At 34.6% G+C, this 13,546-nt stretch overlaps 1 protein-coding gene across 6 annotated transcripts; it reads right to left on the reverse strand.

Moving 5' to 3' along the window:
- Positions 1-114: 114 nt before the first annotated feature.
- Positions 115-11,191, reverse strand: LOC113492885. 6 transcript variants are annotated; one of them, XM_026870608.1, is made up of 6 exons: positions 10,864-11,191; positions 5,224-5,491; positions 3,896-4,939; positions 3,686-3,784; positions 3,276-3,368; positions 115-2,100 (listed from the first exon to the last, which is right to left on the reverse strand). In XM_026870608.1, exons 2-6 carry the CDS (start codon positions 5,458-5,460, stop codon positions 1,897-1,899), a joined length of 1,677 nt encoding a protein of 558 aa, XP_026726409.1. In that variant the 5' UTR covers positions 5,461-5,491; positions 10,864-11,191; the 3' UTR covers positions 115-1,896. The 6 variants fall into 6 exon arrangements, with proteins under 6 accessions (XP_026726409.1, XP_026726426.1, XP_026726417.1 ...); XM_026870625.1 differs by lacking the exon at positions 10,864-11,191 and adding an exon at positions 6,548-6,863; XM_026870616.1 differs by lacking the exon at positions 10,864-11,191 and adding an exon at positions 6,282-6,513 and having other exon boundaries at positions 5,224-5,494.
- Between the last annotated feature and the right edge of the window lie 2,355 nt (positions 11,192-13,546).

The raw sequence follows: 13,546 nt of genomic DNA on the forward strand, positions 1-13,546 counted from the left end.
GCGTGATCATTTCTAAACATTTTTCAAAGGTATAACTTTGCTGAATGTGTTGGCAAAATTATCAAACGTTTATAAACTTGAGGAAAGAATATAGGAAGTAAATGAAACAAATAATAAATTATCCATTTACCATATATTGAGAACCAAAGCAAGCAACTTAAAAGTGCTAGAAATACTTTTATTGTTGTAATTAATGTCATGTATTTTATTTACTAGTGATAACATCTATAGTAAAATAAAATATAAATCAAATCTAAAATACCTATTGTACAAGATTTGTAAACCTATCGGACGTTAACAATGCTACTAAAATAGCTTAGTATCACGGCATTCCTAATCCATGGAGGCAAGATAAGATGCAAAAATAGAAAATTTGCATATATTTGCCTCAAGTAATAATAAAATAGCATTTAACAATATATTATGCTTTATATCCCATTCGATATTTAAATACTCATAGATATCCTAGAAAAGTATAAGTAGCTTGAAATCTTTTCATTTTGACATTAACAGAAAAACATGCTTAAAACACATGTTTTTGAAAATTCCAAACTGAAAAGAGTACGTTATATACACACTACAAAACGGAATAAGTCGGATATCAAAATAGCGAGTCAATAAGGACTACTTCTACAATGCCTTGCCTTGAAACATTACCGCGGCAAGCTTCAGTGTTGTCACTGACGCATGTAAATAACAATCATAACATAAGTAGGATAAATAAACTATCGAATGGAATATTAGAGTGTACCTATTCACAATAAAAGTTAACAGATATTATGCACTGTCATCACTATAAGGTACATTTAATCACAGATGCAACTTCAAGGGTGGCAAGAATAAATCGATAAATCACTATGAAATGCAGGTCATATTTAATTCGAGAAACGAATAACAATTGAAGATAAATTTTGTGCAACTACAGGATGGAGGTGCTTTGCACTACTATTCAAGATGGATGGAACAAGTACTATAATTATGTGCATTTCTAAATTATTGTCGTCAATAAAATTTATCTTCAAGTTATTGAGAGGCATTCCCAAAACGAAAACTTGTGAAATAGTTGTTTTGTAGGTTTGATGATATAAACCACGAATTTAAAGTTTTGCAATTTTGGTTTTGGAAATGGTTATTACGACATATTTTGACCTAATTGTTACTTAATAAGTAAAATATATTTAATTGCAATTTTCATTTTATCCATACTAAGTAATATAAAATGCTGACCAGCATGCAAAGTAAAAAAAATCACAAAGATAGGAAAACAACACCAAAAGGAACATAATTATAGAAATATAACACTTACTCTAAGCAGCTTGAATGTAAGATTCGCTACTATTATGCTTATGTTTAAAGTCAAAATTGCACAATTTGATTATAAAAACTCGATCTTTGGTGCTTACAAACTAATAATAAAAAAAATCACAATCAAGAAAATAAATTCGGTTTAAAACCTAGCAAATAAAAATGTAAGTAACTAAGAAATAACAAATAAAAACAATAAGAAATCTTATGATTATATGTGCAAACGTATACCATCTAGATGCGCCCTATTAGTTGTGTAAACAACTTTTGTTTGGTTCCTCAAGCATTTCTTGGCTCGGTACCCATGTCTTTTCTTTTAATAAAGACATGGATTGTAACTCTTGATTTTGTTGATCCTGGTGTCCGTGAGTAGGCTTAACCCTGATGTTGTTGGGCCTTCTGCAACCATACCTGCACTACTACTATGTATGGCTTAGCCACTTTGCTATATTATTCCCACAAAACAGCAAGAGGAAACCAAAACTATGAGCTACCTCGTCTCAGACGACAAATAATAAAATTAACACCTATCTAAATAGTAACAAAATTATCTAGTAATAAAGTCATATCACACGTTCACAGCAGTCTTTCTTACGATGTCCTTGCCTTGCGAATATTCTTTTTTTCTGTCTCATTGAAGCCAAGAATGTTCTCGATGGCGTTAAGGTGTCCCTGGTGGTTCTCGGGATCCGTTAAGAAGTAATAAATGGCCGATTTAAGGAACTGCAATGTCACTTCTGGATCTACTTTGGTCTTGCTACCCCTCTGCGACTCGACAATGCGACGGTACATTGCCTGAAATGAATAGATGATGTGAGTATCTTCATAATGACGGAATGTAGGTATTACGGGCCATGCGTCTACGAACAGATACAATGTTGTGATCACAAATCTTTTTTTAGGTTTTGTAGGAAGAGGGTAACCCAGAAATTATACTTAACATCTGCCAGCTATAATCTTATAAAGATTAGATTTTATAAATGTAGGGACTGGTTAGGACACAAGAAAACATTTTCAGTAGATAATCGCCATAAAAACCGCACCGATAAATCAGTTATAAGTTATCAGCGATAAAAGATAAAGTGCACATTACTATGAAAACGCTACCTTGATTATTTACTACTTAAAAAGATTTGTGGGCAACAAACAACATGAAACAATTCAAATATCATGGAACCAAAATGAAAAAAATAGCTAAGAAACAGTATTTACCCTACAGACACATTTCGAAACTACGTCTACAAAAAAATATTTACAAACAGTACCGTCAAACAAGCCAACTTTGCCAATCAAGGTATCTTTGCCCCAAAAGCAATTTATAAACAAATCCTCTTACATAAGAATCAATTTTAGTTTTATGGTAACATTTATAATCAACTTTCCACCCAAATAATAAATATTGCCATAAAACTGAAATTGTTTCTTATATTAGAGGATTTGCTTATAAATGGCTTTTTGGGCAAAGATACCTTGATTGGCAAAGTTGGCTTGTTTGACCGGTAGATATTATTTTAGTTAACCCAGAACCAAAAGAGGCTGTTTCAACCAAGTAAGTATCATGCGAAGCTAAAGTTAGGCAGGAAACAACTTACAACTAGGAATACCAAAATGGGTTAGTAATCAGAATAGAGGAAGCTGTTGCTAGAACTTAGTTAACTTAAATTGTAAGCACTATTTACTAAATACATCAATCTATGAAACTATTTACAAAGTAAAAAGTACTAAAACCACCTAAACCACAAAAGTAAATCAAATATTTAAATTATTCAAAAACAAAAAAGCTAAATACCAAATCCCTGTATTTGCTTTTTCAATAATAACGTGCTTCCAATATAATGGAATTTCATAGACACAGTTTTAATGAATATATCTTCAACCTGTGTAGTAGTAAGCAGGGTGTAATATACAAAGTAAAAATAAAAATGTGCTTGATAGTGAGCACTGCCGACTGTCCGGTATAAAGTTCCAACCTTTCGAGCTCCTAGGACCCATAAAGAAATAGCCTCCTTTGCACTTAGCAGTACTTGTGACTTTGCTGATCGGTCCTCTGTGAATGCCGTGTCCTGTAATGCACTACACGTTAAAGCTGGCTCATGTTAATTGCCACTACATGCACACACTAACACTAAATCCGTGTACAACACGAACACTGTGAGTTAAAGTACATTAAATCAATTTCTCAAGTCTCTAGAAGTTACTTGATCATGAGATTAGTTGATAATGTTATTGAGCATTAAGAACAGTAGTGAGAATGCAGAAGTTATCACTTTGACACTTATCAGGTAACTTTTTCATTTGATTATACTACAGGTAATGGATGTATGAAAGTGAAGTTATTAGATAATTTTTCATTACTGGTTAGCTGTTTTTATTAACTTACTCGAACTTGCTCGAGCTCGGTCTGAGTAATCTGCAACTGTGCCAGTAGTTCCTCCACAGACAGTCGGCTAACTTGGCCTTGTGAAGTACTTGGCTCATCCTGCAACATACAGACACAGCTCTTAGAATCACATTTTAAAAAGGCATAAAAAATGCATAAAACTAGTAACAGTGAAATGAAATATTTCTAAAGTAATAAAAATCAAATTACCTTGTCCAACTCAAATTTAGCAGCTTCAACACCTTTGTTATACATTTGAAGATACACAGCCCGGTGTCTGCTTTCCTCGTCTTGCAACTGTTTGCTCAGCTCATCCAGCTGCTTCTCCAGAGAGTGAATCCTCTCCTTGGCTTGCTCATAGTTAGGCAGTAGCTCACAGTACCGGGTGTTCACATCTGCCAACTTCTGTAGTAAAGACTCTACTTTATCATTGTGTTGTTTTTTCAGTTCTTGTGTCTCACCAACATGTGATCTTATGATGTCTTCTATTTTTTTCTCATAATACATTATAAGGCTACGACGCTCCTCATCACCATCACCTATTTCTGTCATGCAGGAAGCCTCATGTGTTAACATATGCACTGATTCCTTGGAATGTAAAGATGAGTTGGTAAGGTCATCAAAATGTCCCGAGTCAGTAAAAGAACCTTGCATTTCATTGCGACATCTTGTTGGTGTTTGGTTTTTATACAATGGACTGTCAGTGATGTCAAATGATCTACATGTGTCGGCATGCTTAGGACTGTCTTGCTCAATGGAAGCCTCATCAGCATTTTCTCTGATGGTTACTATTTCACTAGAATTGGATTTCTCATCTGGTGAGCATATTGAAGCCTTGTACAGTCGCAGTTCCACTACTTCTTTTGTGAGTTGAAATATTTCACTATCTTTTTTCTCCAGATCTTTTTTAGCTTGATTTAGTAGATTCTTTAGTCGACGGATCTGTTTTTGGGCTCTCTGAGTTGGTGTTAAATATTCATCTCCAGCAAGCCCAGCATGTGATGAGCAATGCAATACATATCTCATGGAGCGCCCACTGAATGTGGTGCCGTTGAATGGAGCATAACCAGCATCAACCGAGGCAGCTGTGGCAGCACTGCCATAACTATGAAGAGATTCATCATCCGGCAAGTCTTCTGGAGAGCCAGGCGGAGTATGAGCAGAATCAGTCATGCTCAGTTTCCTGTCTAAACCAGTCTCCTGTGGTTTCAAGCACGATTTTTTCGGTTTTTGATGAGAATTTGAGTTAAATGACTGAAAAATAAAAATGACTTTGTTACATGCTGTTGTATCACAAGGTTAAAAAAACATTTTAATATTACTTTATAAGTGTAATTAATGAAAATCTATATATAAATTTACTCATTTAATTAACCTAATTTATAGAAAGGAAATGATTTTCCGCATTAAATTGTTCAGAATTCGTGCTTCCGAGTGATGTATAATTAAACATATGCGTGGCTACTTGGCTGGGCTTCTGTCGCTATGACAATATTAAAAGTAAATAATACAAAGTAGTTGTTGTTTTGAGTACTTACATGGCTTCGCTGGCGATGGCCAGGCTCTTGGAGTCGTGGCACATCGCTGCGTTGTTTTTGATGTGTATTTTCCGTGATTATTGGTATTAATTTCCTGGTTGCAAGAGGCGAGCGCTGCACCATTTTCTCCCCGCGCAGCCGCAATGAGGAGCTGCGCCGGAAGTTTCCGGTGACATTAGCCGCGCAGCAATGTTCATCGTGGAAGTCAGCGACCCTTCTACTATAATTTCTGTTCATTTTCTTCAATTATTTACATCAGCGTAGCGTACTAAAAGAGAAAACAGCTGTTTGAAACTGAATCTTGCGGCGTCTGAACAAAACGTAACGTTGTCGTAAATTTGACATTTCAGTATTATTTCAGTGCAGCTGTGTTTCGTAGCACAGGTATTAAAAAGTTATGCCAACTTAGTGAAAAACTTTTTTTTTATTAATTGTTGCTGTTGAATTTAAATATTATTATATAGTTATAGGTAAGTATTTATTGTTATTTCACATTGAAATTTCTCTACTTTTATTCAAGATTTCAAGTTAAATACTTAGTACCTACCAGTCCTAAATTCCGAGTTAAGATCACAAAGGGAAATAACATTTTAATAGAAGCGTATGAACATGCTTGACTAAAATTAAACTTTATTGCAAAACATTTGTATAAAATAACATTTGCTGACTGCTGACAACGCAAAACTACACTATAGGCGAATTTGCATATTTCAAATTAAGCTTGTGTTAGTACCCCATTTACTTGATGTATAATCAAAGCAAGCATATTGAACACTGTCCACACAGGCACATAAACAATAAGAGTATTATGTGCAAAGCGTACCACCAGCTATGTATTTCTCAGGCCTCATAAACTGGCCTAGTTCCCGCATTCAACGTGGAAATATATCTGTCCTTCGCGAACACTACCTGTATGCAGCGCGCAGATAGTGCAACTAGGGAAACAATAAAATAACGAATGCCTTATTTTTTACTTCGTAGGTGAAAAACATGACTTTGGAACCTAAAATATGAACAGACTAGGCAAGTACCTACCTATTTGTGTCTTGTTTTGACTATAGGTAAGTAGGCGCAGGTAGTTTCTGCCCACAAGGTATCGATATATTTTCTTACGAATACAATAATGTTTAGTTTAGAATCTAAATAAACAGAGTAAGCCGAATTAATATTTTATTAGAATAGTGTGCTGTAATAATAAACTTCTTAGGCAAATTATTACGACACAAGTTACTGTTGCTCATTAAGTAACAAAGAGTGTAGATCGTAAGAAGTGCGAGCTACAGAATAATGCTTTTAAATAACACGTTACAATGTTAATAAGCACCTTTGGTGATGTTTACGGGCTATTAACTAAAACTAATTCTGTCCAAATGTTGATACGATCACAACACGTTTTAAGTTTAGTCATTTTAATAATCCGTGGTAGGTAGGTTACATAAGTACCCACACAATAATAAACTCAATGACTGCACGGATGGCAGATTTTCGTAAAAGGTGGCAACTCCAACTGCTCTGTGGTTTGTACATTTTGTGCGGCAGGTGTTTTGGTTTCCGGGTGATACTAAATTAATATGTAATTCGATTTTTACGTACCTACTGAGTACCTAACTACCCAATTATGTAAATAATTATTATAACAACTATAAAATGTTTATTCATGTATACCTATTAATTTCACTGTAGATTTTTTCAGGAAGTTTGAATTAACGATTGTTATTAATTAGTTGTCAGTTTGTTCATAAATTAAGTACGAACTATCGCGATCGCAAGTCTTTTGAAACAGTTAGGTACTTTTGAAATTGAATCTTATGTCTTCGTAATAAAGTTTGTCAGCCTGTGTTACGAATGTGCGGTCAAGTGTACCCAAACATTCACTGAAACGACTTGAAGTTATCGGGGCAGATCTGTTTTAATGTGTTTTCGATAATATATGCATAATGTTTTAATAATAACTTTCGTGATTAAAAATAGGTTTGGTTTGTTTATTTTTAAGTGGGATTTCATATTTTAGTACCTACCTATTAAAAAGGTTCACTGTGGACGAGCCGGTTTAAATTGATTAATTAAACATTGTCTAAGTTCAGTGTACCGTGGTATTAAGTGTTGTCGAAATTCTGTGTTTGTTAGTAGGAAGGTTTAAAGACTTACTAAGACAGTACTTGTTGGTAATCTTAAAAAGTATAAAATGATAAAATATGGCCAACTTCTGATTATGATTGTACATTTTAGGCTAGTTCAAGGCCCCGATTCTGCTATTTTACAATGGCCGATGAATGAATGGCAATTGTATTAAATTTGAAATTATTCCTATTCTCTTAAGCATTTTGCCAATACAATAATTGGAAGTTAATTGTATTGTCTTTGAGTATACCGTCCTGCACTGAATTTGCAATTATCGTGTAGAAAAATGTTTAAGAGAATACGGAAACTCATTTTAAGCGAAATTTCATTCATTCACCGGCCGTTGTAAATAGCACAATTGGGGCCCTGGATTTAAATACTGTGGGTAATGATAAAAATATTAAAACCCTAAAAACAAGCAGGTTGGGTCATAATTGCTAACAATCCAGCACGCCATTGCTCGGAACACCGGTGTTGGGCAACGAAAAATTCTAAGTGAGGTATGCTAGATCGTAATAATGACCATACCGTGAATAACAAAGTCATTTATTACAACGTAATATTTTTGCATATAAGTTCAAGCGGTAGCGAGGTACTACTACCTAGATATTTGTATAAATTCAGGATTCAAACTTCATAGCCGCCTAATTTCACTGTGAGGCACGTGAATAAATTTGACTGGCCTGTTGGTCTGACTGCTATACCAGAGGTCGAGTGTTCGATTCCCACCCAGAACAAATGTCTGTGTAATGAACATGATCATTTGTTCTGCCTCTGGGCTAAATTTATCTATTATGTATGTATTTAGAAGCATATAAGTATGTTTATTAGTTGAATAGTACTCATAATACAAGCTTAGTTTGAGTCTAGGTGGCCAGTTGTAAAAGCTATGGAATATTATTATTACAATATATTATTTTACAGTCTCCTACAGGCCCTTTCTATTAAAAAAGGAGTCTCATGTATTCTACACAATAAATAATTAGTAATAACGCAGGCTTAGTTTTTTATTTGACGTTTAGAAGCAAGCTTATTTTATAATCGGCTAACATAGCATATGTACATAATTTATTGTCCTGGCATTTACTAAAACTGATTTTAATTATCCTTCCTAAAATTCTCGGGCACTAAGCCCACGATCCCACTGGTGCCTCTCACTAAACGCTGAAGGTTTTAAGTGTTCTTGCATTTGTTCTTTAATTCACATGCATCAGACACTTATACTTCAAATGAACTAAATAACCTTGATTTTAGAGAGTTATATTTAACACTAGAAACAAATCCGGTCTACGGTTTGAAGTATAACAGTGTTTTATGTAGGTTTATGACCATATAAACTACAAGTATATAAGCACCTATATATCTATTTTTATTTTAAAACTTGACATGTGAAACATTCCTGGGCCCCAATTCTGCTATTTACAATGGCCGATGAATAAATGAAAATTACACTTTTCGTATTATCTTAAGCATTTTCTCTACACAATAATTGGAAATTCAGTGCGGGATGGTACACTCAAGGTCAATACAACTAAGTTCAAATTATTGTATTGGCAAAATACTTAAGAGAAAAGGAATAAATTCAAATAAATTCAATTGCCATTCATTCATCGGCCATTGTAAAATAGCAAAATCGGGGCCCTGGCTAGACTCAAATCTTTATTGAGAATAGTAAAACTTGCCATTTCCTTTAGGTCCACGAAGAAGAGGCTCCTAAACTAAATTTGTATTTGGAGGTACTCATTAGTACCCACTAATTAAGCTACAAAAAACTATTAACCACGAAGAGAAGGATTATCTTTTGAAAGACAAATAAAATGTATTCATTGTGAGCATTAACTGAGACGTCCAAACCGTGTCGAAACCGTTGAGAAATTATTTAAGATTTGGTCCAAATAATTATATTGGAGTTAATATCATAAGACATAATTACATATTATAACTAATGAGACCACTTTGTAGTTAACCAATTAACACAGGCTCTGTTTTGGAAAAAAACAACAAAGTAAAAAGATACTCAATGTACCTACTTAACTTAAATTGCGTCACTAAAATAACTTCTTTGAGTCTTGTATAAATATTATTAAAAAAATGTTATTTCTTTGATAGCTTAGGTTCTTGTAGAGAGTTTTGCGTGTAAACAACTTTCCTTAAATGATTTAATTAGACAGACCGTCACGTATGGGGATCGAATCGCAATTTCTACAGATTAAGAAAAAAAAAATATTTAAAAAAGTGTTTTTTTTTACGAAGCATAAGTTTTGATTGCGTGTTTTGTGTGTGATTCTTGCCTCCTTCCTACATGATATGCACTTTAACACATAATTATCGACTAATAATTTTGAAATATTGTAAGATACTTGGAAAAGATTGCCTGTTTTTATATTGCGGAATAATTCGTATCTAAAAGTTACAAGTAATATTCTTTGCTTATGTTTTGTTTACATTATACCCAGTGCAGTTTCCAGTACGAATCGGACTCGGCTCGAAGGGTTTCCTGCCATTATGTATAAAAAATTGATTATGTTTTTTCTTAATACAGGACTTGCTTTTGTTAATGCAACAACAACAAAATCATCTGTGAAAAAAAAACCGGTTTATGAGATAAGGTGACAGACGGACAGACGTTCGTTATACCCCTTAGATACGGAACCCCTATATCTCAACTGTTCAACTAAGAAAATATATTAGCGTAGTCTACGCAGGTACAGTCGTCTTGAAAAGTAAGTAATTCAAATTAAGAACTTGACAGTGGGTATACAGTGAGTACACAGGACTGTAGGTGCATTTAATTACAAAGTGCATAATAACTATATTTATAAAGTTTATTAAGCGACCATAGACCGAAAAAAAAGAAAAGAAAAATAAACTACCTGCAATGCATTGCAATTTTATACAAGCAACAAGGATGTTCATTTATCAATAATGCTTTATTTATTAGCGTGATTAATGTTAAGTAGTCGAACCAATAGCAATCGACCTAAAATTACTTATTTCAGCTGAAGTTCATTCACTTGGTTTGCATCATACACGTTGTTTAAATTCCGCTTGTTGTAATTATAAAAACGATATATTATGAGCAGTAATTTCCTCGTAGAACTCTCTATATTCGATAAAATATTATAAAACAGTTCTAATATTCTTGTACGGATTTTACCGGTCATTATTGAACTTTTAAAGTGGCTAAATATCGCTCAAGGCTGTAATACCGCTTACAAACAAACTACTTAGTTCGTTATTATATAGGTACCTATCTAACTAACAACTATGATGCGGCAAAAATTGAACGTGATTCAGTGATTGCGAAAATGTTGATACATCTAGTAATATGTTTTGTTTATCTAGCACACTCGGCGACTAACACCAATATTAAAGTGATTTAGGAGACAGGTTCTACATTTACCGGATGCACGCATCCACGGAAGGATTTTTTGATGATAGCATCTAACTTAATACAGAAGCGAATGCAACAATATTTATTGCCTGACGAAAGTAAAATTAAATCAGTCATATACTCACTAATTGCATTTTGCACGAATTTTCCAATCTCCATGGAATTCAAAGAAAACATTCTCGTGGAAACATCAGCAAAACACATCGTTTACAGCACAGTGGCAGTTCGAAATACGTCACAAGTCGGTCGCACTATTGTCGTCAAAGGGAAAACTTAGTATCAACTCGTACATCGCAAATTACATAGAGTAAACCATCCACGTTAACTTTTACGCTAAGAATGTTGCGGCAAGTTGTCGAGGCCCGGAGCGCAGTGCGTGCTTGGTCAATGTTTGTTCACAGTGTGTTGGCGCCGCCGCCGCCAGCGCCCCTCTGCGGCCACGTTGACGCAACACCCGCCTTGCTTTGGTAAATGTACTCCATTGTAGTCACAAACATTGCAACATAATACTTGGTAGAAACGCAAAAAATGCGAATCGAAGAAACAGCCCCGTTACCTTTTTTGTTACATCAGTGGTACGCCAGTTTCGAGTCATGAGAAAATAACTTCGATGCGCCATCTGGTGTCGCCGCGTGGCAAGTTTGATCTAGATGCAGTGGCCATTATGTAAGGCTGCACTGGTTGTCAGGTTTGGTAACTTCATGTCAAGTTACAGATTGTATTATGCTCTACTTTTTCTTTCGTTACCACTATTTGTTTTCCGAGATCTAGAAACATGAATCATTTTATGCTTGTGTTACAAATTAAGCACTGGATGGAAAATCTTTGTGGTACGAGCACGATCCGTTATGTTGATTGGACGTCGGTATACTCAGGAAGTGCTCGATAAATGCCAATTATTTGTCGCCAGATGGTCTTTCAATTGACTAGAAACTGTATTGTCACTAGCAAAGCGGACAGACGGTTTTTGTTCCAACACAATTATTACGACATACTCTGATAACGATGAGAACATCCTCCACGGGTAAACGGGCGCGATCGCGAGTTTCTAATTTGTTTTATTTACAGCTAATTATTTGTCGTAAAGTCTTCGTCGTTAGGCTAAGTAAAGACTTAATGCCGGAAGTTATGTAAGAACATAAAAATGCTTAGCTGGTAGGCACCTACCTCGGATTCCTTCCGATTAGTCGAAAGAGTACGACTTTCATTTTCTGACTACACACGTTTGAATGTGCCGAATTTTCCAGATTACTCAAAGCGTGCGCAGAAAAATAATTAAACGTTTTTTTTTACATCTACAATGATATTTCACGTACGTATTTCGCCTTGGACCATTCACTGCGCTAATTGCCTAAATGCAATTTTATCATTACGTATTTCGCTCCTTAATTAACACATTTCCTGTGTGATGTTATTATTATTTACAGTTTATGACCCTCGAAATTTGCGAGTGTAATGCTCTAACGCTTATACGTATGTAATAACTTAGAAATTCATTTTAGAATAACGTATTATTATTTGTTTGCTAGATACTGATTTGATAATTACTTTTGAGCAAGTATGGAGACTAACAATCATGTACATGCATGGATATACTGTCCTGAAATTTACTTAAATCATGACAACAAACGAAAAGTCAGCCTAGACCCATTATCACACATAATTCTTGAGAGAAATATATTTAGTTTTACTAATTTGAGTCAAGTAGTAAAAATGTCTACTGACTACGTTAACATGCGAGTTTGTCTCTGTAATAACTATCTGTAATCATATTTACCCTCCATTTCCCATCGTATTTACAGCAAATTGAAAAGTTCAAACGGCAGACCGATTTGCGTTTCACTGAATTATTAAAAAACTTAACGAACTCCGTGGTTGTTGACGATGTCGCAGGCAAGCGCTAGTATTACATAAAGCAGGCAATCATTATTAGGCAAATGCTTGATAAAATGGTAACTGCGTCATACAACTGTTATGCAAGGGCTGGGTTTTATAATAGCAAAATAATCGAGACTGAAATTAAACTGTGTGAAAGTCTTTAATCTATTGTTTTTTTTTTTGGTGACCGAGTGAAATTTGTGTAAAGTAGTTTTTAACTTGCGCTTATAATCGTTAACCGATGGCGTTTTTTCTCTTAGAGAGGGAGGTGTCATTTTGTCTAGAACAATTTAGCTGTAGGTACATTTTTTTTCTCTAGCCCACTGTGTCCCACTGCTGGGCAAAGGCCTCCCCCAAATCCTATATATACATCCACAAAATTAGCTCTTTATTTTGCTGTAGTTAAAAGACAAGAGTTGCGATTTTAATTACTGCAATCAGAAAATTATTAGCGAGAATCGAAGGTCGCCAAATGTACCTTCAGCCTTTTAAAATTATTTTACAACTCCAATGGCAAAATAATAAGCGTTAAAATTAATGCAATTCGATGCACTGTCGGACGCTTGTTATACTCTTGAGTAACACTTAACGTGAACTGCACTGAATTAATAATGAATATTAATAAACCTGCTATTTTTATGGATTTACCAAGGTGGAGCTCACCAAAAGTATTCAAATAATCTGGTTGAACAGGGTAAATATTATGTTACGTACGTAACAATTTTCAATTATTATATTGTGTAACGTTTTTTTGCGGGGGATCTACGTAACGTATCCTTGCTCTACCGAAATATTACATGAGATTTAGTTTATTTGGGAATTTAAAGCAATTAGGTCGGAGATGCATCAATTACACCACAAAAGGATGGCTGTATGGTAGAAAATACTATAGCCAAATCTGAAATTTGAGATCCTATATCATTGACCTAA

The sequence above is a fragment of the Trichoplusia ni genome, chromosome 1 (genome assembly GCF_003590095.1).
Source record: "Trichoplusia ni isolate ovarian cell line Hi5 chromosome 1, tn1, whole genome shotgun sequence".
In the NCBI taxonomy this organism is placed as follows: Eukaryota; Metazoa; Arthropoda; class Insecta; order Lepidoptera; family Noctuidae; genus Trichoplusia; species Trichoplusia ni.